Consider the following 23,613-nt stretch of genomic DNA (forward strand, 5'->3'; position numbering starts at 1 on the left):
CCAGACAAGCAAAAGATAGGGCTGAAACATTCATACGTATCCTATTCATTAATACACCCTAAACTCAGTAGAGTCTCAATGGAAAACCATTTGGTGCTTTGGCAAGAGAATGAAAAATAAAATAAAAAAAACTTCTGGGAGTCACGCGAGTAATATAATTGATCTATTTTGTAAATTGATATGTTGACCAAATTCAATTTTATTGGATAGTTGAAACTATTACTGTACACCCAAGATGTATAGAATTGTTATTCTCTAACCACTTTAATGCTAAAAAGAGACATGTTGAAGTTTGTCATTCATTGGAGACACTCCAGACAAATGAAAGAATGCCAAACTTCAAAATAATTTATACCACAGGAGAAAAGGGTGTTGATTGAGTGGCAAGTTTACTCTGGGCGAGGTGTGGCAGTGGAGAAAGCAACAGCGAAGAGATTCCCAGATAATTCAAAACAAAGGCACAAGATTTGAACAAGTTTCCATTTACAGAGAACGGGTATCTGCATGAATGTATGGCGCTTCCAGCGAGTGCAAATGAACCAGGTTACAAGCTTGCCTGATTGGTTGTTATTGTTGCTATTAGTGCACAATTGTTCAGCACATACTTCCCAATTGCTGAATCAACATTAGTGTTGACTTGCCAATCAGCACCCTTTCCTCCTATCGCATAAATAGCTGCAATGACAGAAAATTGGCATTCTGGAGTTTGTCCTAGAGTGCAAAATTAAAAGCTTTGGCAACGTGGCTCACTTTCATCAGAATTCAAGTCCAGTACCTCCAAGGCATACCAACAGTATTAGGTTCCTCAAGAGACAAAATAAAAGTATAATCAGAAATGAAGAAAGATGGTACTTGTTTTTTCTAGTAGATGCTTTGAAAACTTGCATCTTCCAAATTGAAAAAAAGGTTAAATTGATGTACCATTGGTGTGAACAGGGCTCTTGGCAAATCAGCTGCCCACTTTAAACCTGGTCTAATGAAATGCAATTCAGTGTGGTGTAAAGCAGGTTGCCAATTTGAATCAGTAGATCAAGTTGTCCAGCCCCTTTTCTGGGTCTTTTTTTCCCCCCAATTTGTGTTGCCACTTTCATATTGTTTGCATGCAATGGCAGAGTTGCGGATGTCCCCATTAGTGTTGGTCTGACAGGCTCTGCAAACGGATTTCAATTTTGGATCTGCAAGAGTGCCTGCTATGGAACCTTAATGTGGACAAGCTATAGGAGCCATTGCTACTGTAAATTGTTTCTCATCTCGGGGCTTGTTTGGGTAAAAAGTATACAGAATATCATACCCTGAACCTTATCTTTTAAAGGAAGGGAACTCCATCATCCGATTACTTTTAGAGCGTTGAAAGCTGGCCCTTGCTTTTAGAGCGTTGAAAGCTGGCCCTTGTTCAAAGTGCAAGGGGTTGGGATGGAGGTGCCATTTTAAAGTCTGTTTCAGGCTTGCGATTTAGTGCTGCAGCTTTAACCATTAGGCAGAAACACCCAGCCAATGGTGGTAGAAAGTCTGCCACTGCTTAGAAAGCAAGAAAAGTCCATCAGCCTAGCATTGGAATTGGATGTTTTAAATAGAGGTGGGAGAAGGAGCAGGAGTGCTTGGCCTACCCACAAGAATGGAGAGACCAACCCATATCTATAGTAGTAACAAGACAAAGTCAAAGTGTTAGGGGAAGTCAGACTAGAACAGCATAATGGAGAAATGGAAGACTTTTGGCGTCTGGATTGGAGACCAGCGTCTGGATTGGAGACCATCAATCAGCATCTGTTGCCTCTTAAGTTTGATGGTCATTCAAGCAAAAGACTTAGAATGAGGGGATCCAGTCTGCAGTGCCATTTGAGGATCCAGTCTGCAGTGCCATTTGAGGATCTTGCAAGCATCTAAAGAGGTATTCCAAACTACACAGCATTAAAGTGACCAATAGAGTGGCTAATGCTATTACAGAAGTGGCTGATGAATTCCCAGCCTATTTAAAATAAGCATCGAAGGTGGCTACTCGCCAAAATAAGCTCTTGAAATGTCGATGAGTTGTTTTTATTTTTGAAAGGGTCAGCCACAGAAAATATATATTTCCAAAGAGAAGGCAGCACCTCTCCCAACTCACCTGGGCTTCATATATATTTCCAAAGAGAAGGCAGCACCTCTCCCAACTCACCTGGGCTTCATCAAGGAAACAACAGTCAAGACCTTTCCCAACTCATGAAAGTGGCAATGGAAAACTTTATTGAGGATCCAAGCAGAGAAGACAGTGATAAAGTGAACAGGATAATCATTAATTGCTAGAGATATCCACACCCGGAGAAGCAAGAGAAAACCATCCAACAGTCCTTGGACCAAAGGTTGTTGACAACCCTGGCCCACATCTTTAATTCAAAACCAGAAATCACTGTTCAGTTACTGAAATTCTCAAAACGAGGAACACCAGTATATCAAACTAGAGACTAAGGCCATGGCACTAGGCATCTCAAAGCACCACCAGTCAAAACTTCAAAAGCTCCTCCAAAATCAGTGGCAAGAAAGGCGGAGCAACAGCAAGGTCTTTCTCCCAAGCTAACATGCCCAGCCTACAAGCATCCTGAAGTCAAAGATCTCCCAACTACTGGCATAAATCAAAATGGGGGAAATGTTCATTCGGGATGGCATCAAAAACAGACTGTCAACAACATGCAGATACCAAGTAGAGGTGCCAAGTCAAGATGGAGTGCAAAAACCTCTAAATAACTCATCTAACTTGCCCTCCAAACAACACCTGCCCATACATGTGGCAGATTTGGAGATTGTACTTTGACTTGCCAGCCATCTTGGAGCCCATCAAGCCAGACTGGAAGCAAGACCTCTCTTGTATCAGAGAGACTGCCCGAGAGATTGGTGAGCATTTCTCATTGGAATCCATACGCATTTATTTTGAAAGTTGTATGGAATGCAGTGCTGCACATCTATGGTACAGTACTTCAACTTGTATAGTGGTTATTTTCAGACAAGATGTCCAAATGATCCTAGCTTCAGGTTAACATTCACTCTTATGGGAACCCACAAATCACAGTGTTCCTGAAAATCATGATGATAAGTGAAACAACTTAGTGAGGACTTATTGTACTGGCATATACCAATTTCACTCCGTCGCTAATGCGCACAGCATTGCAACTATAGAACTAATCAAAATTAATGTCAGTAATCTTCAGCATTTTTTCCCTTAATAGTTGACGCGGGTATGGAATTTTAGTATTGCGACAAAGATTGGCCACAACAGTAATGAATATAACCCAGAGATTCAATGTTCATATATAAACCTACCGTTCCTCATCATTGTTGCAAACAGTAAAAGCTTTGTTAGAGGTTTAGATTTTAACTGATACTCTACTCCCTTTCTTCTATGTCCCATAATTATAGCGGATGAATTTAAAGGCTTAAAAGTTCACAACAATAGTGGTATTTTTGAGCAAATTTGTAGATTTAGTTTATCTAACCTGAAAGCATGTACGTAGAAGTTTAAAACAAACATTTTCAGCCGAACCATTCTATGAGAAAAAAAATATCCAGGCTTCAATTACTAACCCCAGAAGTGAATTCCAACTTCGTAAAAAGGTTTCTCCCACCAAGGTTTAAATTTGCTACATTTAATCACGTATATATAGATCTAAGTTTCAATATACCCTGTCCCATTCTTTAATAGTTTAAAAATATTGTCCATATCAGTGTTGTTCCAAAGATGAATGCATTAGTCATCTTTGTCAATGCATTTTATTCTGACAAATTTTCAAACAAAATCATAGAATATAATCCCCACCGTGCAGAAGGAAGCCATTTGACCCACTTGTCTGCACCAGCCCTTGGAAAGAGCACCATACTTAAGCCCACATTTCCACCCTATCCCTGTAACACAGTAACCCCACCTAACCTTTAGGACACCAAGGGGCAATTTAGTATGGCTAATCCACCTAACCTGCACATCTTTGGACTGTGGCAGGAAACCGGGGCACCCAAAAGGAAACCCACGCAGACTCTGGGAGAAAGTGCAAACTCCAAACAGACATTAATCAGAAGCCGGAATTGAACCCGGGCCTCTGGAGCGGTGAGGCAGCAGTGCTAGCCACCATGCCACCCCATGGATCCATTATGGCAGCCAAGTATCAGAATGCCTGACCTATTTCCAGATTGGACTGTACCTTGCCCAAAAGCTTGAGCTTCTAGGCAAGATCATTGGTGGAAGAAAAATAATTTCCCCACCATGGCCACAAAAACATGGCCAGGTGTGTAATGCAGTTGGATGAAGTTTCTAATTCACAGACGTGAAGTCAGGACTATCCTGGACCATAGATCAAGGGGAGAAATCTGCACATTGCTCTCAAGATTTTCCATTTTAAAAAGAATCAAGAGAGCAGACCAAAGAAAAAGAAAAAATTGTAAGGGTTTCGGCTTAGAAAAATGTCAGTTTAGAAAAATGTTATAAATCAATGTGTTTATTGGTTGGAAAATGACCAGTTATTAATTTCAGTGGTGTAGTTTAAGGGACTATGGTACAAATTTGCAAAGCAACGTATTTAAAATGTAGGGAAGGTACAGTCTAGCTAATGTAACCTACAGCTCACCCAACATGTATGGCTGAGATTTCGGTTGATGTGATTAATTTCAATTCAAGTTCCAATACCAAGCATCATAAAAATTGCCCACAGCTTTTGCATCTTGCAATGGCATTTTAATTAAAAATTCTTTACAATTAGCCATATTACTGACTAGATATTGATCTATGTATAAAGTGATCACAAAGATGCACAAAAGACATTACTTTTGATAAACAAATTTTAGGTGTTATTCAAATAGATATACAAAGGAGGTAGAAATTTCAGGCTTAAAAAATGGACCACTAATCCACAGAAAATAGGACATTTAAACTAGATTCAAAAGGCACACCAATGAGAGATTTTCCTAAAAACGTATTCGTGTTCAACAGGAACACTTGTTCTGCAATTTTAAACTGCAAAAGATCCATTTGGAGAAATTTGCAGAGTTTTAGGAATATTCCATTAGCAGTAATTCTAAAATTTACAGAAGTACTTGCAGTGGACTGTGTGAGAAGTCAATAATTACAGTGCATTTACTATTTCAAAAGTTATAGTAACAGGAATTTTATAAAGTACTGCACTTATCTACATCTCTAGTTGAACATCACATAAATACAGCTCTAACAGCAAACACAAATGGCATTGCTGGGTAAAAGTCATGTTAAAAACATAATCTTACTTTGCTCAGTTGGCATGAAAATGTGCGCAAGTCTAACCACTAGAAAAATTATACAAATGATTGGCATAATACATTGATCTTGTGACTTGTTCCAATACACAGGTACAGTATTAACTGCTTTATCCATAGTGATCATGGAAAGCTAAAGCTTCACAGCTGTTTGCCAAGTGTGTATCACTCAAACGTAGTCACTGCAAACACTTTGAATTCTATGGAGATGTTGACGAGTCAAATATTGCATGCACTTCTGCGAGGGGGCTCCAGTGCTGGATGTAGCAAGCAGTTGCTCTAGATTTCATTTTTGGCTTCATTGTTGTTTAAAGCCTGTTTTCTCTCAGCAATGAATGGATACATGCACTTATCTGCTCCCAAAAAACGGTACATACAAACGACAGCTTCCCATGGCATGATGCTGAAATAGAAAAAACATATATTACTTACAATAGAAACATCCTGCAGACTAGAGACGCTCCATTTAAATTTGCAGAAATTGGTCGAGTTTTTTTTTTATAAAAAGGTTTTGTTTTAAGTTAGTTGGATACAGAAAGTGCAATAGTTGGATTTGAGCTTCTAGAAGACTATGTTAAGTACCAGAAAAGGATTTTAGATCATCCAGGTTGAACATGCATGTAGAACGAGCTAGGTCAGATTAAATATGCAGGTTTCTAAATGGATTAAATACAGGTTCCTAAATGGATTAAATAATCTACAGACAGAAAGGGGATGACTGGGATCAAGGTAGGAATTAGTTGCTGTTGCAAGAATAAGATGTAAATGGCCTCAAAAAATAGGATATGATTGATTATTTTGATAGTGATGAATAACATTCCCTCTTTAATCAAATAACCAAGGGACATTTAACAACATTGATACAACAGATATTAAAGAGTGGATGCCGACTTCCGGGTGCGGCTATGCAGAGCTAGGTCGCATATTCGGTAGCTCCCACTTGGAACGGACTTTTGGGCTCTTTTACAGGGCCCCCACGGCATTTGTTTGACATTGCCCGGTGTGGCAGGAAGACTGCAACATTCCCCTGACAGTGTCCCCCAGGAATGTTATGTCTTTTGGCTACCAGACCCAGCAGAAACAGTAAAAGATTTGGCTGCAACAGGATAAACAGGGCCTCTTCCAGCATGCAGGCGGGGGAAGGGCAAGCTTAAAGCTGCAAACTGACCAGAGGGCCTTTATCAAAGTTGAATCCTAACAGCAGAGGGAACAACTGTGAAAAGATCTCACCAAGGCCACTGAAGAAGCGGGGACGAGGCTTCCGGTGGGGGCCATGGAGGAGTAGGTCGCGCATTCGGCATCTCCCGTCTGGAACAGACTGTTAGACCTTTTTCAGGAGTTTCCACAGACATTTTGGGGCAGATTGGTGAAGCGAACACTGCCAAAAGGATTCCCTCTTGAGACGTCCAGTTGCAGCTATGCGGAGCTAAGTCACACATTCGGCGGCTCACGCAAAAACTGACTTTTGGGCTCTTTTCAGGGCCCCCAAGGGCACTTTTTTGACGTTTCCCGGTGTGGGAAGGAGTTAATAATAGCTCCCCATCAGTATATGGCTTTAACTAGGAGCGGGGTGACAAAAAAAAAAAAAAAAGGTGGTGGTGGACCAGAAGAAGGGAGGGAAGAAAGACAAAATGGCAGCAGGCTGAGACCAGGCAGCATGGAGGCAGTGGGCGGAGGAGCAACAGGAGGGTATCCAGCGCTGCCTCAGAGAGATTAAAAAAGGACCTACTAGAGCCGAAGGCGGCGTCTATTGATAAGCTGCTGGAGACAGACGGCCCAGGGGGTGGCGATCAGAGAGGCACAACAAAAGATCTTGGACAATGAGGACGAGATCTTAGTCCTGGCGGTAAAGGTGGAGGTGCACCACAAGAAACGTCAGGAGCGGTTAGAGGAGATGGAGAATCGGTCGAGGCGGAAGAATCGGCGGATTCTGGGCCTCCCGGAGGGGCCGGACGTGGGGGGCCTATGTGGTCACCATGTTAAACTCGCTGATGGGAGTGGGGTCCTTCCAGGGGCCCCTGGAGCTGGAAGGGGCCCATAGTGTTGGCGAGGAGGCCCAAGGCTAACGAGCCTCCACGGGCGGTGCTGGTGCGGTTTGTCGATCGGGAGTGTGTGCTCAGAATGGCCAAGGAGAGGAGCAGCACGTGGGAGAATGCAGAGGTTCGGATATATCAGGACTGGAGTGCGGAGGTGGCGAAGAGGGCCGGGTACAATCGAGCGAAGGTGGTGCTGCACAGGAAGGGGGTGAAGTTTGGCATGTTGCAGCCGGCGCGACTGTGGGTTACCTACAAGGACCGGCACCATTATTTTGAGTCTCCGGAGGAGGCGTGGGCCTTTGTTCAGGCCGAGAAGCTGGACACAGATTGAGGGTCGGGATGGGCGATTGGGGACTGTGGTGGATATGTTATGCCTATTTTTGGTTCGGGGGGGGGGGGGGGGGGGGGGGCTCTGCATTGTTTTGGGTGTCTTTTTCTCCGTGTTTTTCTCTTTTGGGTTGGGGAGGGTGGATGGGGCGGGTTGGGCACTGTTTTGGTTGGTGGCAGGGGGGGTGGGACCGGGGAAGGGAAGCAAGGATTGTTTCCTGTGCTTAGAACGGAGAGGGGAGAGCCTGTGAATGGGGAGCGGGAGAGGAGGGTTTGCCACACAATGGGAAGAGTCGAAGGGGAGGCGGGAGTGGCCGGGGTCAGCAGACTTGCAGAAGTGCAATGGGGGCGTAAACCAGCTAGGATGGGTCCTAGCCGGGGGGGGGGGGGGGGGGGGGAGAAAGAATTGAGTTGCTGCTGCTAAGATCAAGGAGGAGCTGGAGCGAGTGGGGTGGGTCGAGACGGGGGTATGCCGCTGTGGGGTGCGGGCACGTGGCTGTCCGAGGAGGGGTCATGGCTAGTCGGCGGGGAAGGGTAGCCCCCTGATCCGGCTGATAACCTGGAATATAAGGGGACTGAATGGGCCGGTTAAGCAGGCCCGCGTGTTCGCGCACCTGAAGGGGCTCAAGGCGGATGTGGTTATGCTCCAGGAGACACACCTGAAGGTGGCAGACCAGGTAAGACTGAGGAAAGGGTGGGTAGGTCAGGTGTTTCACTCTGGGCTAGATGCCAAAAATCGAGGGGTGGCGATCTTGGTGGGAAAGGTGTTATTCGAGGCGTCGAGCATTGTGGCAGATAATGGCGGTAGGTACATAATGGTAAGTGGTAAGTTGCAGGGAGGGAGGGTGGTACTGGTCAATGTATGCAATCCGAACTGGGACAATGCGGGTTTTATGCGGCGTATGTTGGGTCGGATCCCAGACATGGAAGTGGGGGGCCTGATAATGGGGGGAGACTTTAACACTGTTGGATCCTGCACTGGATCGCTCCAGGTCTAGGACGGGTAGGAAGCCGGCGGCGGCTAGAGTGTTGAGGGGATTTATGGACCAAATGGGAGGGGTGGACCCTTGGAGATTTGCAAGGCCGGGGGCTAGGGAATTTTCATTCTTCTCACATGTCCATAAGGCTTATTCTCAAATCGACTTTTTTCATTGAGTAGGGCACTGATAGAGAGTAGAGGATAGAGTATTCGGCAATAGCCATTTCGGACCACGCCCTGCATTGGGTGGACTTGGAGATGGGGAGGAGAGGGACCAGCGCCCACTGTGGCGCTTGGAGGTGGGGCTGTTGGCGGACGAGGTGGTGAGCGAGCGGGTCAGAGGAAGTATAGAGAGGTACTTGGAGACCAATGACAACGGGGAGGTCAGAGTGGGGATGGTATGGGAGGCACTGAAGGCAGTGGTGAGGGGAGAGCTGATCTCCATCAGGGCCCACAAGGAGCGGAGGGAGCGGGGGGCAGATGGTGACGGTAGACAGGAGGTATGCGGAAGAACCGGAGGAAGGATTGTTGAGGAAGAGGCGCAGCCTCCAGGCAGGCGGTCTACAAGTATGGGGAAAAGGCAAGCCGGATGCTGGCGCATCAGCTTCGGAATCGGGACGCAGCTAGGGAGATCAGGGGAGTGAAGGACAGGGGAGGGAGCGTGGTGCGGAGTGGGGTTGGCATCAATGGGGTCTTCAGGGACTTCTACGAGGAATTGTACCGATCAGAGCCCCCACGGGGAGGGAGGGATGGGCCGTTTCCTGGACCAATTGAGGTTTCCAAAGGTGGAAGAGGGACTGGTGGCGGGACTGGGGGCCCCGATTGGGCTGGAGGAGCTGATGAAAGGGATAGGAAGCATGCAGGCGGGGAAAGCACCGGGGCCAGACGGTTTCCCAGTCGAGTTCTATAAAAAAATATATGGACCTGTTGGGCCCGCTGTTAGTTAGGACCTTCAATGAGGCAAGGGAGGGGGGGGGGGGGCTTTACCCCCGACGATGTCCCGGGCACTGATCTCCTTGATCCTGAAGCGGGACAAGGATCCCCTGCAATGTGGGTCTTACAGACCGATTTCCTTGCTAAATGTAGATGCCAAGGTGCTGGTGAAGGTCTTAGCCACGAGGATTGAGGGCCGCAGATCATCCATGAAGACCAGACGGGGTTTGTGAAGGGGCGACAGTTGAACGCGAATGTGCGGAGGGTTTTGAACGTTATCATGATGCCGGCGAGGGAGGCGGATAGTGGTGGCGATGGACGCTGAGAAAGCCTTCGATAGGGTAGAGTGGGGGTACCTGTGGGAGGTGAAGAGGTTCGGGTTTGGGGAGGGGTTTGTCAGGTGGGTTAGGCTGTTGTATGAGATCCCGATGGAGTGTGTGGCCACAAATAGGAGGTCAGAGTACTTTCAGTTGCACCGAGGGACGAGACAGGGGTGTCCCCTGTCCCCCCTGCTCTTCGCACTGGCGATTGAACCCCTGGCTATGGCACTGTGAGAGTCGAGGAACTGGAGGGGGTTGGTGCGGGATGGGGAGAAGCATAGGGTGTCGCTTTATGCAGATGACCTGCTGCTGTATGTGGCGGACCCAGTGGGAGGAATGCCAGAGGTAATGAGGATCCTTAGGGAATTTGGGGACTTTTCGGGGTACAAGCTCAATATGGGGAAGAGCGAGCTGTTCGTAGTTCAGCTAGGGGACCAGGATAGGGGGATTGGCGAGCTCCCACTAAAAAGGATGGAGAGGAGCTTCAGATATTTGAGAGTCCAGGTGGCCAGGAGCTGGGGGGCCCTGCATAGGCTTAACTTTACAAGGCTGGTGGAGCAAATGGAGGAGGAGTTCAAGAGGTGGGACGCGTTGCCACCGTCCCTGGCAGGTAGGGTGCAGTCAATCAAAATGGTGCTCCCAAGGTTTTTGTTCCTGTGCCTCAGTGTTTATCCCGAAGGCTTTTTTCAGGTGGGTTAACAGGAGTATAATGGGGTTTGTGTGGGCGCAAGGGACTCAGAGGGCGAGAAGGGTGTTCCTGGAGCAGAGTAGAGATAGGGGGGGCTGGTGCTGCCCAACCTCTGTGGGTACTACTGGGCCACCAATGCGACAATGGTGCACAAGTGAGTGATGGAGGGGGAGGCGGCTGCATGGAAGAGGCTGGAGACGGTGTCCTGTGTGGGTACGAGTCTGGGGGCGCTGGCAATGGCGCTGCTGCCGCTCCCTCCAAGGAGGTATACCACGAGCCCAGTGGTGGTGGCGGCCCTCAAAATATGGGGGCAGTGGAGGCGGCATGGGGGGGGGGGGGAGTTAGGGCCTCTGCATGGACCCCATTACGGGGGAACCACCGGTTTGCCCCAGGAACAACAGGTGGAGGGTTTTTGGGGTGGCACAGGGCAGGGATACGTAAGTTGGGGGACCTGTTTGTGGACGGGAAGTTCGCAAGCTTGGGTGAGCTGGAGGAGAAGTATGGGCGCCCCCCGGGGAACACCTTCAGGTACTTACAGGTAAGGGCGTTTGCCAGACAGCAGGTGGTGGAATTCCCACGGCTACTGCCACACACAGTACAGGACAGGGTGCTCTCGGGGGGTGGGTGGGAAAGATCTTGGAAACTTACCAGGTGATGCAGGAGGAGGAGGAGGCCTCGGTGGTGGAGTTGAAAGGTAAGTGGGAGGAGGAGTTGGGAGAGGAGATCGAAGAGGGGACGTGGGCAGATGCCCTAGGGAGGGTGAACTCTTCCTCTTCATGCACGAGGCTCAGCCTCATACAGTTTAAGGTGCTGCACAGGGCACACATGACCGGGACAAGGATGAGCAGATTCTTTGGGGGGCGAGGACAGGTGTGTTAGGTGCTCAGGGAGCCCAGCAAATCACACCCATATGTTCTGGGCATGCCCACGCTGGAGGAATTTTGGAAGGGCGTAGTGAGGACGGTGTCGAGGGTGGTAGGATCCAGGGTCAAACTGGGCTGGGGGCTTGCAATATTTGGGGTGGCAGAGGAGCCGGGAGTGCAGGAGGCGAAAGAGGCTGGAATTCTGGCCTTTGCATCCCTGGTAGCCCGGCGAAGGATTCTCCTTCAGTGGAAAGATACGAGGCCCCCAAGCATGGAATCCTGGATCAGCGATATGGCAGGCTTTATTAAATTGGAGGGTGAAATTCGCCTTGAGGGTCGGTACAAGGGTTCTTTAGGCGGTGGCAACCGTTCTTAGGCTTTCTGGCAGAACGCTAGACATTGGTCAATGGCAGCAGCAGCTCGGGAGGTGGGGGGGTTTACTTTATTTTTGTTTATGTTATTTACACTGGAAGGGTCTGAGGGGGTGTATACACCTGTTGTCTTAAGTCAGGGTGTTAATGTTAATTTATTATTTAGGTACGGGGGGGGGGGGGGGGGGGGCGGTTTGAGGGGTTGCATTTTTAGATTGTGTTTTGTACTTAACCCTGTTGGGTTCTTTTTTTCTCTCATTTTGTTATTGATATTTTATGAAAACCTTTAATAAAAATTATTTTTTTTAAAAAAGAGTGGATGCCCTGGACAATGGTAGTTTCACTCCTGCCATCCAAGGAGCCCCCGCAGACATGCCACACTCGAGTGAGCGTCACAAGAGGCATCAGATGGAATTTACACCCCACATTTGGGAGGGCGTCCCAGCTCGATTGGCCGGCAGCTCTCCAGTCCCTGCAGCAACAAACACTGCAGAGGTAATGCAGGAGGCCAGTCCCTGCAGCAACAAATGCTGCAAAAGTAATGCAAGAGGCAAGTTGCTTGCATTTCCTGCACAACATCAGAACTGCCTTGGTGGGCCATGGGTGCAGGCAGCATCTCCAGCTGCCTCAAGCTCAAAAAATCTGAAGTCAAGCTAGAGATACAGCGGACCATCAATTTCCTGAATCACATGTGTCAGGAGACAGTTGTCCTACAGACAGAATAATAGGTGGGTGGCCATCCAGAAGAATAGAAACGGCGGACAGGTAATACTCCTTTGGGGTGTGCCAATCTCAAACAGATACTCAGTTTTAGAGTGATGATTCCTTGAAGGTCTACAGCCCACACCATGGCACCAGGGTAAGGAACTGTCTATGAGGGAACAGAAACAGCAACACATAGAAATGCTGTTATTGTAAGCAATTCCGTAGTATATCTGACCATCATAGAGTGTCGCCTCCTTGACACCAGGCAGGGAAGAAAGTGAACCAGAAATTGTGCTGCATGTTGACACTAATGACAGAGAAAAGTGAGGTAGTAAGGCTTTAAGACCAGATTTTAGGGATGTAGGCAGGAAGTTAAAGTGTAGAACATAGAGCAGAAGGAGGCCATTCGGCCCATCGAGTCTGCACCGACCCACTTAAGCCCCCCTCCTAGCCATTTTGGTCACTTAAGGGCAATTTATCATGGCCAATCCATCTAACCTGCACGTCTTTGGACTGTGGGAAGAAACCGCAGCACCCGGAGGAAACCCACGCAGACACTGGGAGAACGTGCAGACTCCGCACAGACAGTGACCTAGCAGGGAATCGAACCTGGGACCCTGGCGCTGTGAAGCCACAGTGCTATCCACTTGTGCTACTGTGCTCCCAAATAGGAAGAGAGGATCATTGCATGGCTCCCAGAGAAGAAGAGAGGATCATTGCATGGCTTGTAGCATGGTAGTGAGGTTTTCAGATTCTTGGGGTGCGGGGACTAGTTCAGGGACAGAGGGCACCTATTCAAAAGGGGACGGGTTGCATCTTAATAGGACTGGGGCAAGTATCCTTGCAGGCAGGTGTGGTTGTGGAGGTTTAAACTAAATTGACAGGGAGTAGACACCAGCATATGGCAGAAGAAATGAGGTGCAGAAAGAGAGTGTTTTAGACAGTACTAGAGAAGGGAGCAGCTCCATATGAAGTACTAGATGAATACCTACTGCAGGATTGGAATACATACACGCAAACAAGGGTGGCGAGCTACAAGCACCAATAGAAGTGCCCGAATATGATGGTGACAAAAAATGAAAATGTGGCTTAAAATGGAGGGCTAGATGCTTAATACCCAATAAAGTGCTCAGAAAAGATAGAGCAGGGAGAGGTGGGGTGGCAATACTGATTAAGGAAGACATCGTAATGTTGGAAAGAGGGGATGGCCTTGAGGGGGCAAGATAAGAGTCCATTTTAGAAGCAAAAGGAAAGCAAGATCATGCTACCTGGGATATTCTGTAGGCCTCTAAATAGAGAAAGTGAGACAGAGAGATTGAAGAACAAATCTGAAGGGGAGTCAGAGAAGCAAGACATCTGACATGTTGATATTGGAGGACTTTTTCCCCCAATCAATTATTTGGGTAATTTAGAGTAAAGGGAAGAGGAGGAATGTCTGTAAAGCAATGCGAACCTCTTCCAACCCCAGCAGCCCCTCCAACTTCCAACTCCTCCCTCAATTCCTCCCCCACCTGGGGGGGGGGGGGGGGGGGGGGAGAAGAGAGGAGACGACTCTAAACCCTCCAAGAACTCTACCAACCCCTGTTTGTCCTCTGGTGGCTATGACAAACTAACTGTCCAGTCAACAGATTGTTGGGGCCAATTTAGCTCACTTGGCGAGATAGCTGGTTCATGTAGAGCAAGGCCAACAGCGTGGATTCAATTCCCATATTGGCCGATGTTATACACAAAGGTCCCCCCCCTTCTCAGCCTTGCCCCTTGCCCGAGGTGTGGCGATCCTCAGACCAAATCACCAAAAGTCAGCTCTACCCCTCAAAAAGGGAAAGCAGCCTATGGTCATCTGGGACTATGGTGACTTTTCCTTTACAAATCTTTTGTCACCTTTATTAACTGTTTTACACAACTGGTCTAGTTCCTCAATGGATTGTACATGGTTCCTCACATTATTCCAAACAAACATACACCATTAAGAAACCAGTGTTTCAAGTTATCCTTCAGGGTTAAGACACAGGCAACAGCAGGGTTCTTAACTTTGAATGTTTGTTCAAGTGTCACAAAAAGCCTACTTAAGGCTTAATACTCAATAAAAATTAGCACTTAATGATAGAAAAACATCAAGCGATAGTAGGGGATTGATTTTTGACAGGACGATGGGAGACTGTGGCTATATTCAAATGACTTGTATCTTGAATATGGAGTAAAACTAAAATTTGCTGGTGATATGAAACTTGGGATTGACATGAGGACAATAAGAATCACCTACAACAGTACATGGATAGACTGGCAGAAAGTGACCAATGGATTCTTCCCATTAGACAATGGTAGAAAGACTAGGGGACCCAAGGATTTGGGGCATAAAAAAAAAAAAGCAGGCAGAAATGGGAGGAAGAGTTACCAGCCAGCAGTAATGGCTTGGAACTCACTATCCGAGGGTGATGGACGCAAAAACAAAAGATTTCAAAAATGAAATTGGAGGGACACCTGAAGGAAAAAAACTTAAGTGTTATGGGATCGAGCAGGTGAGTGGGACTGACTGGATTGCTGTGGGGAGCTGGTATGAACTAGTGCAGAATGGCCTCCTGTTCCATAACTGGCTATAGCATCCCTCATAGGGCGACTGTGTGGAGTTTGCACTTTCTCCCAATGTCTCCCAGCGTCTGAGAGAGTTTCCTTCCACTGTCCAAAGATGTGCAGGTTAGGTGGATTCTAAAATTGCCCCTTAGTGAGTGTGAGAGAGAATCATGAGAACTTCCATGATCGGTTTATAGGTAAGTATTAGTATTTCGTTATTGGGGCTACCAAACAACTCTGTAGTTACTGCAGAGTCAGTACAGTTGACACACCGGGAAAGAACATATGTTGGTGCCCATTCAGAATTGCAGCACTTGTCAATGTTGACATTGAATGAATGTCAGGAGGGTACAAGAACAGGATGGCAATGTAACAAGACCACTCTAACAGGTGCCATTCATCTGAACAGTCTTTCCACATAACCGGACAACCCATATTTTAGAAATGAACAGCTTAAACATCACACTGGCCCAAGTGTGACAATAAGTTGATATTTACAAACTGTTTTAGGTGCATAATGCATCTGCCTGCTGTCAGGAATTAGGACACAGCAAGCAGGCACCATTTATGTCCCAAAGTTACACAGAAGATGGCAGGAAATTTAGGCATATCTATTTTGCTTCTGGGACATTTACAATATTGGTTCATTTAGTACTCGAAAAATCAGTTCATTGCAGAATGAGAAACTTAGTTATATTTGCCACAACTTTACTCCTAAAAGGGATGGCATCTTGAATGAAGTACGAAGTCTTACAACACCAGGTTAAAGTCCAACAGGTTTGTTTAGATGTCACTAGCTTTCGGAGCGCTGCTCCTTCCTCAGGTGAATGAAGAGGTCTGTTCCAGAAACATATATAGACAGATTCAAAGATGCCAAACAATGCTAGGAATGCGAGCATTAGCAGGTGATTAAATCTTTACAGATCCAGAGATGGTGCTCTCATCCCACGTACTCCCCGCATTGGAGATCTCTACTGCCTCCCAAAAATACATAAGGCCAACACACCAGGCCGCCCTATCGTTTCAGGCAATGGGACCCTGTGTGAGAACCTCTCTGGCTACATCGAGGGCATCTTGAAACCCATCGTACAAGGTACACCCAGCTTCTGTCGCGACACGACGGACTTCCTACAGAAACTCAGCACCCATGGACCAGTTGAACCAGGAACATTCCTCGTCACAATGGACGTCTCGGCACTCCACACCAGCATCCCCCGTGACGACGGCATTGCTGCAACAGCCTCAGTACTCAACACCGACAACTGCCAATCTCCAGACGCAATTCTGCAACTCATCCGCTTCATTCTGGATCACAACGTCTTCACCTTAGACAACAAGGTCTTCACCCAGACGCACGGAACAGCCATGGGGACCAAATTCGCACCCCAATATGCCAACATCTTCATGCACAAGTTTGAACAGGACCTACTCACCGCACAGGACCTTCAACCGACGTTATACACCAGATGCACCGATGACATTTTTTTCCTTTGGACCCACGGCGAAGAATCACTGAAACGACTACACGATGACATTAATAAGTTCCATCCAACCATCAGACTCACCATGGACTACTCTCCAAAATCAGTTGCATTCTTGGACACACTCGTCTCCATCAAGGACGGTCACCTCAGCACTTCGCTTTACCGCAAACCCACGGATAACCTAATGGTGCTCCACTTCTCCAGCTTCCACCCTAAACACATTAAAGAAGCCATCCCCTATGGACAAGCGCTCCGTATACACAGGATCTGCTCAGACGAGGAGGAGCGTAACAGACATCTACAGACGTTGAAAGATGCCCTCGTACGAATAGGATATGGCACTCGACTCAACGATCGACAGTTCCAACGCGCCACAGCGAAAAACCGGACCGACCTCCTCAGAAGACAAACATGGGACACAACCGACAGAATACCCTTCGTCGTCCAGTACTTCCCCGGAGCGGAGAAACTACGTCATCTTCTTCACAGCCTTCGGTCATTGATGACGATGAACATCTTGCCAAGGTCATCCCCACACCCCCACTACTTGCCTTCAAACAACCGCGCAACCTCAAACGAACCATTGTTTGCAGCAAACTACCCAGTCTTCAGAACAGTGACCACGACACCACACAACCCTGCCATGGCAATCTCTGCAAGACGTGCCAGATCATCGACATGGATACCACTATTACACGTGAGAACACCACCCACCAGGTACGTGGTACATACTCGTGCGACTCGGCCAACGTTGTCTACCTCATACGCTGCAGGAAAGGATGTCCCGAAGCGTGGTACATTGGCGAGACCATGCAGACGCTGCGACAACGAATGAACGGACATCGCGCAACAATCACCAGGCAGGAATGTTCCCTTCCAGTCGGGGAACACTTCAGCAGTCAAGGGCATTCAGCCTCTGATCTCCGGGTAAGCGTTCTCCAAGGCGGCCTTCGGGACCCGCGACAACGCAGAATCGCCGAGCAGAAACTTATAGCCAAGTTCCGCACACATGAGTGCGGCCTCAACCGGGACCTGGGATTCATGTCACATTACATTCATCCCCCACCACCTGGCCTGCAAAATCCTACCAACTGTCCTGGCTTGATACAATTCACACCTCTTTAACCTGGGGTTACCCCATCTCTGGATCTGTAAAGATTTAATCACCTGCTAATGCTCGCATTCCTAGCATTGTTTGGCATCTTTGAATTTGTCAATATATGTTTCTGGAACAGACCTCTTCATTCACCTGAGGAAGGAGCAGCGCTCCGAAAGCTAGTGACATCGAAACAAACCTGTTGGACTTTAACCTGGTGTTGTAAGACTTCGTACTGTGCTCATCCCAGTCCAACGCCGGCATCTCCACATCTTGAATGAAGTAATACTACCTGTTCCCAAAGACATGTATATTACCTCACTAAGCATTGCCTCCAGGGCTACAATAAAAATTGGTACAACAGGAATATTTGTTGAAGTGTTGCTTAGACTGTAAGTGTATAATATTAGATTTTATATTCCAAGTCTTTAAAATATAACCCATTGTTCTCTGATGTTAAGCAATTCTTTTTCACCTCATCTTACCTTTTCATGAATGTTACTGTATACATTAGTCGAGGTGTACAAATCATTGGTTGGTCTGTGAGGATGGCTCTCATAGCTTCTTTCACACAGTACTCTGGTTTCAAAGGAGGAAGGAATGGCTCAAATTCTTTCCTGCAAGAGAAGTTTTAGAACAGTCCTTTTGATTTTTATACAAGGTTCCTCAAAATACACACCAATAGTTGCATGAATTTTGTAAAGCACAAAGTATTATTAAACTAGTACAAATTTTGCATTGAGGTGTAGGTATTCCATACTACTATATTAGTATTACACTAGGTATCTTTGGAAATAGGGAAAGAAGTCACCTACATGTATATTACAATACGCACATACTTGCACTATTAGAAGTGAACAAACAGCTGCAGAGATAGTCGAGCCTGAGGAAACCATGCAAGAAAGCAGCGACAGTTAGCAAAAATAGAGAATGAGCTAGGGATCTTTCGGAGGTTAGTTTCCAAGAAGAATTGCAGGGCCTAGAGGCAAGGGACACATGGATTAGATAATGTTTGACAGCAGAGCAGCAGGAGTGCAAGTAGAAGACCTTGTAGGCCTCAAAATCAGAGATTCTGGAGGTAAAGAAGCCAGAGTGACATGGAAGGTAAAGAAAAACACCCAAATTAATACCACACAGGAGAAGCCGATTGGCAAATAACTGCGAGTGCGTGCTTTTTCCCCCAGATAAAGTCAGGGCCACGTCTATTTTTGGCAAGTTTAGATGGTAGTCTAATAAAGAGACATCTATTTCTTTGGGCAGCACTGGTAAAGGGAAAATGAAAAGTGATTAAAGCAAGAGAGAGAAATGAGAAGCGTGCAAGTATAATATTTAAACTGATGGACAATAAAGTGTGTGGTACAAGTCAAGTGCTTTTTTTTTTTTTAAACAACCAGAAGGAATAAGGGGCTTGTTAGCACATGTGGGGTTCAGAATCAAACAGTGCAGGATTCAGTTGCTATTCTGGTTGAGGCAGATTTTGGAACTGCTCTCCTTGCCCAGCCCCTCAAATTACTAGGGCCAGTCTCCTCCAAACACTTCAGCCAGCCTGCTCCCCTCCTCCCCCCTCAGAACAAAGGTGGAAGCCACAAAAATACACTTCCAATTGTGGCAGAACCTTGGACAATATCCTGCACCTAATTCATATTTTTGTATGTTCGTTTTTGATCTTTATGCAACCTTTTCCAAAGAAGGACATCAAATATCACAATATCACTCATCCCAAGTTTCAGCTCCTCAAAATGCCCCACAGAACAAGATGTAGAAAACTCAAGACCATCATACACAAAACGATCACCGTCAAGCAGAGCCTTTCCCTTGACATGGACATAGTACCTCAGCCACACAAACCATGCTGGTAGTGAAACATACACAATCTTAGGATCTGGATGGAGAAATTACCCAATTATGGCAAGACAATTTATATTCAGATATCACCTTCAATATATGGAATTATCCCAAGGAGCCTCAATGAAACATTAGAAAACAAAATATGTCAGAGACACGAGGAAATATGATATCAGATATTGGTTAATGAAATATTTAGGGAATATTTTAAAGGAAGTGAGGCAGAGCCAGAGAGAATTCAAGAGCTGGGTCCCAGGAAGCTGAATGCATGGCAGGCATTTGCAGATGGGTTGAAATTGGGGATAGTAAAGAGGCCAGAAAGGAAAATAGCATCCAAACAGACAGGATTTCTGCATAAAAGGCCTCTGTACAGCTTAAACTGGACCACCCACAACACCTTGTAAAGCAACTGGCATGGACTCCGATCACAGTTTGCCTTCATGTGATATGTTCGAACATTCAGTGTTACACCCATGTTGACCTGCCTGCTGTGTCAAACACTGCAGCAACAATGTCAGGGGAGTGGCTTGCACTGCTTCAAAAGCAGCTCAATAGGAATTTCATATCACAGTGAAGCAGTCTGCTGCAGCAGGTACACCAACCACTTTGTAGCTCGTTACAAACAAACACATCTGAGAAAATTCATACCAAACAACTGGTCTCTGTAAAGAACTAAGCAAGCCACCAAAAAAAGAGACACCCTGGCTATGACTAGACTGACAAGGCTGGAACCAGGCAAGTGCAGTCTCATCCTGTTGGGAGGAGGACGAGGTGGTCAGAATTTGTAGACTGTTAGAGAGGGATAGTTTACCTTATCCATAGTTGCATAAAATGTCAATTGTGACTTTAATAAAAGCCATTCTGTATTGTGGAGGGGCAGAAATCAGATTAGAGAAACTTATTCTTTCACAGGATGTAGGCTTTCCTGGCAAGGCCATCATTTATTGCCCATAAAACACATATTAAAATGTCATGAAAAATACAGAAAATGTACCAACAAAAGCAAATGGAATGTTTGTCTTTGTACCTAGAGGACAAGATTAGAAAGGGGTCGAATTCATGCTTCAGCTATACAAGGCCACAGATCATATTGGATTACAGAGAGCAATTCTGTCACTGCACTTTAGGAAGATTCTTGTTCCTTAGAGAGAGCGCCGGGACAGGGGCACACGGATGGTCGGGGACTTCTACATAGGGTGCAGACTGGCGACACTGGACGAACTGACAAGTGGAAACTAGCAAGAGGACAGGAATTGAGACACCTTCAAATAAAGCACTTCCTCCGCAAAGAGACAGTAGGGTACCCCGGGGCCCCAGAAAGCACATTACTAGAGGACGAAGCAAGAAGGAGGGGCTATGTGGAAAAATATACAGACAGCTACTGGATAGAGCCCGACCACTGGATGGGACCAGACAAAAATGAGAGGACGAACTGGGGACAGAGGTGGGATGGGGACTCTGGAGCGAAGCACTGAGCAGGGTGAGCTCCATCTCCTCCTGCGCAAGGCTAAGCCTAATGCAGCTCAAAGTGGTGCACAGAGCGCACCTGACCAGAACCCGGAGGTGGAGGACAAACATGAACAGTGCCAGAGGGGCTGGCCAACCACACATGTTTTGGGTTTGCCCCAAGCTTGCTGGGTTCTGGACAGCCTTCTCCAAGGCAATGTCCAAGGTTGTGGGGGTAAGAGTGAAGCCATGCCCCAATAGTGGCAATCTTTGGCCTGTTCCAAAACCTGTTCGAGGCCAGCAACGAGGAGTAAGCCAGGGGGGAAAAAAAGAAAAAGAACCAAATGACCGCACAACCCAGAAAGGTGCGGGGGGGGGGGGGGGGGGAAGAAAAGAAAAATGGGGAAACCACAGGAGGAAGGATGCTGAAACCAATTGGGGGGGGGGGGGGGGGGGGGGGGGATATCATAGACCGTCCCAGAGGGCAGCAAAACGTGTACACAATTAGTCAAATGGACAAAACAAACCTCTATAAAAGAGCAAATTAGCGCGGGCAAGAAAAATGTATATAAAGTAACAACTTTTTATAAAAATGAGAAACGTCAATAGAAAGATTGACAAAAAAAAAAAAAGCACACGGGAGCGAGGACAGGTCGGGCGAGCAAGGACCCTTCAGGAGTGAAATTAAGAAACACTAGGTGGTATTTGGAATTTGCTTCCACAAATGGCAATTGATGTTAGATCATTGTTAATGATCTAAAGCCCCAGGATATGGGGGGGGGGGGGGGTATAGAGAATAACGGTGGGATATGGAGTTATTTTGCAGTTTAGGAGGACATATTGGCGGAGTGTGAGAAAGATGTAAAAATCTGTTGGAAGTGAACTAATTTAGCAGCTGGCCTATACGTTTAATAAACCTTCAATTTCAGGAGTTCTCGAAGCTAGTTTTATTTGAACACTTATCACCCGTTTGGTCTAATCGGAATCAGACACCCAGCTGAAGTGAAAAATAATTAGTTGCATTTCAAATAATTCAAACCATTGCTGTTGAAATAGCTGAATGAACTATTTGTAAACTACAGAAAGTCTGGGAGATCAAAAATAAGTTTACAATCGTGCATGCGACTGCTGAACAGAAGCTTCCCTGTAGAGAATGCAATCAGTGACAATAAAAAAAGCAATATCAGAAAAAGTTTCAGGACTTACAAATATCTCCGTTGTGCTTGCAGGGAGGACTTTTTCTCTGTACAAAGAATATTTTAATACTCAGCCCCATGTCACTTTCCCCCCAGTTATGCTGAAAGCCTTGCAGAGCTAAATTACTACAAATTTGTGTAAAAGAGAGTGGACAATGCTTTCATAAACTTCTTTTTGATGTCTTATCTAGCCAAAGGCAAAACACATTGAGAAAAAAGATATCCAACAGAATTGATGACCAAATCTGTTTAAGCAAATATGCAAAAATCCCAGAAAACATGGTTTTATTTTAAAATGAAAGTGGGACTAATGCATCAAGGATCCATCTGAATAATTCCCCAAGTTATCAGTAAAAGTCCCTCCTGAAATTCCAGTACAAGTATAATGCAGTTAAACTTGAAACCAAGCCATGAATGGACATACCTATCAGTGCTACAAATTCCAACAGGGAATCGCTTGTTGAAAATCGCTTATTGTCACAAGTAGGCTTCAAATGAAGTTACTGTGAAAAGCCCCTAGTCGCCACATTCCAGCGCTTGTTCAGGGAAACTGGTCCGGGAATTGAACGGTGCTGCTGGCCTGCCTTGGTCGGCTTTCAAAGCCAGCGATTTAACCCTGTGCTAAACAGCCCCTGAAAGTCCAGTTTACGGATTCCTTTGGATTGCAGTAGTCATCAAGAACAGATGAACTAGGTCTGAAGCTGGTACACACCTGCACTCCAGTACACTTGAAAGCTATAGTGGTTGCCTCACTACATTTTTGTGGCTTGAAGTAACAAATAAACTATTTCATATCCTGAAATGCTGCAGGTGCATCAAACTTGAGGTTTAAAGTGATATCAACACAAATGCCTTTTAGCTATAAATAAATGGCAGATAATTACCAAAACATACATCATGGAAAATTCAGTTTTCAGCTACGCCTTTAATCCAGAGTGCTGGAGGCTTACATTCATTAAATATCAACCTGTCAATTTGGCTTGGCTGGTAGCATTCGCACCTTTAAATCATAAGGCTGTGAATTTCAAGACTTACTCTGGCACCCAAACATACGAACAGTAGCACGCTAAGATACTAACCAACCCTCTCTTGCAAAACACCAGTAAGATGCCATGTGGTAACCTAAATTGTGTCAGATGAGAGTCTTTTAACAAGGTCTTATTTGCTTATTCTCGTGTATGCTTATTCAAAAGAAAAAAAAGAATCAAGCAATTCTACAACATGCCCCCTCAACTAATTAGGTTAACTGCATCATTCATATTCAAGCTGTTTTCTGGGATGTGTAGTTGACTGGGAACAACTTTGTGGGAAAATCTACAGCAGAGCAGTGGAGGGTATTCAAAGAGGAAATGGGTGAAATATAGGTCCAAAATGTTCACCTGGTGGTGGGGAGAAAGAATGCAGGAGCAACAAATTCATGGAATCCTGGATGCCTAGGACAATCCAAGACTGGATAAGGAGGAAGAGAAAGGCTTTTAGCAAGTCCAAAGGGAGAAATTTAAC

At 46.2% G+C, this 23,613-nt stretch overlaps 1 protein-coding gene across 1 annotated transcript in view; it reads right to left on the reverse strand.

The window, feature by feature from the left end:
* Nucleotides 1-2,202: 2,202 nt before the first annotated feature.
* Nucleotides 2,203-23,613, reverse strand: part of LOC140385421 (retinol dehydrogenase 10-like) — a 100,482-nt gene continuing 79,071 nt past the window's right edge. Inside the window, exons 4-5 of the mRNA XM_072467554.1 lie at nucleotides 18,109-18,240; nucleotides 2,203-5,653 (exon numbers count right to left, since the gene is read on the reverse strand). Of these exons, the coding sequence (XP_072323655.1) occupies nucleotides 5,530-5,653; nucleotides 18,109-18,240 (256 nt within the window). The 3' untranslated portion in view covers nucleotides 2,203-5,529. The remainder of the gene's footprint in view (nucleotides 5,654-18,108; nucleotides 18,241-23,613) is intronic.

The sequence above is a fragment of the Scyliorhinus torazame genome, chromosome 11 (assembly GCF_047496885.1).
Source record: "Scyliorhinus torazame isolate Kashiwa2021f chromosome 11, sScyTor2.1, whole genome shotgun sequence".
In the NCBI taxonomy this organism is placed as follows: domain Eukaryota; kingdom Metazoa; phylum Chordata; class Chondrichthyes; order Carcharhiniformes; family Scyliorhinidae; genus Scyliorhinus; species Scyliorhinus torazame.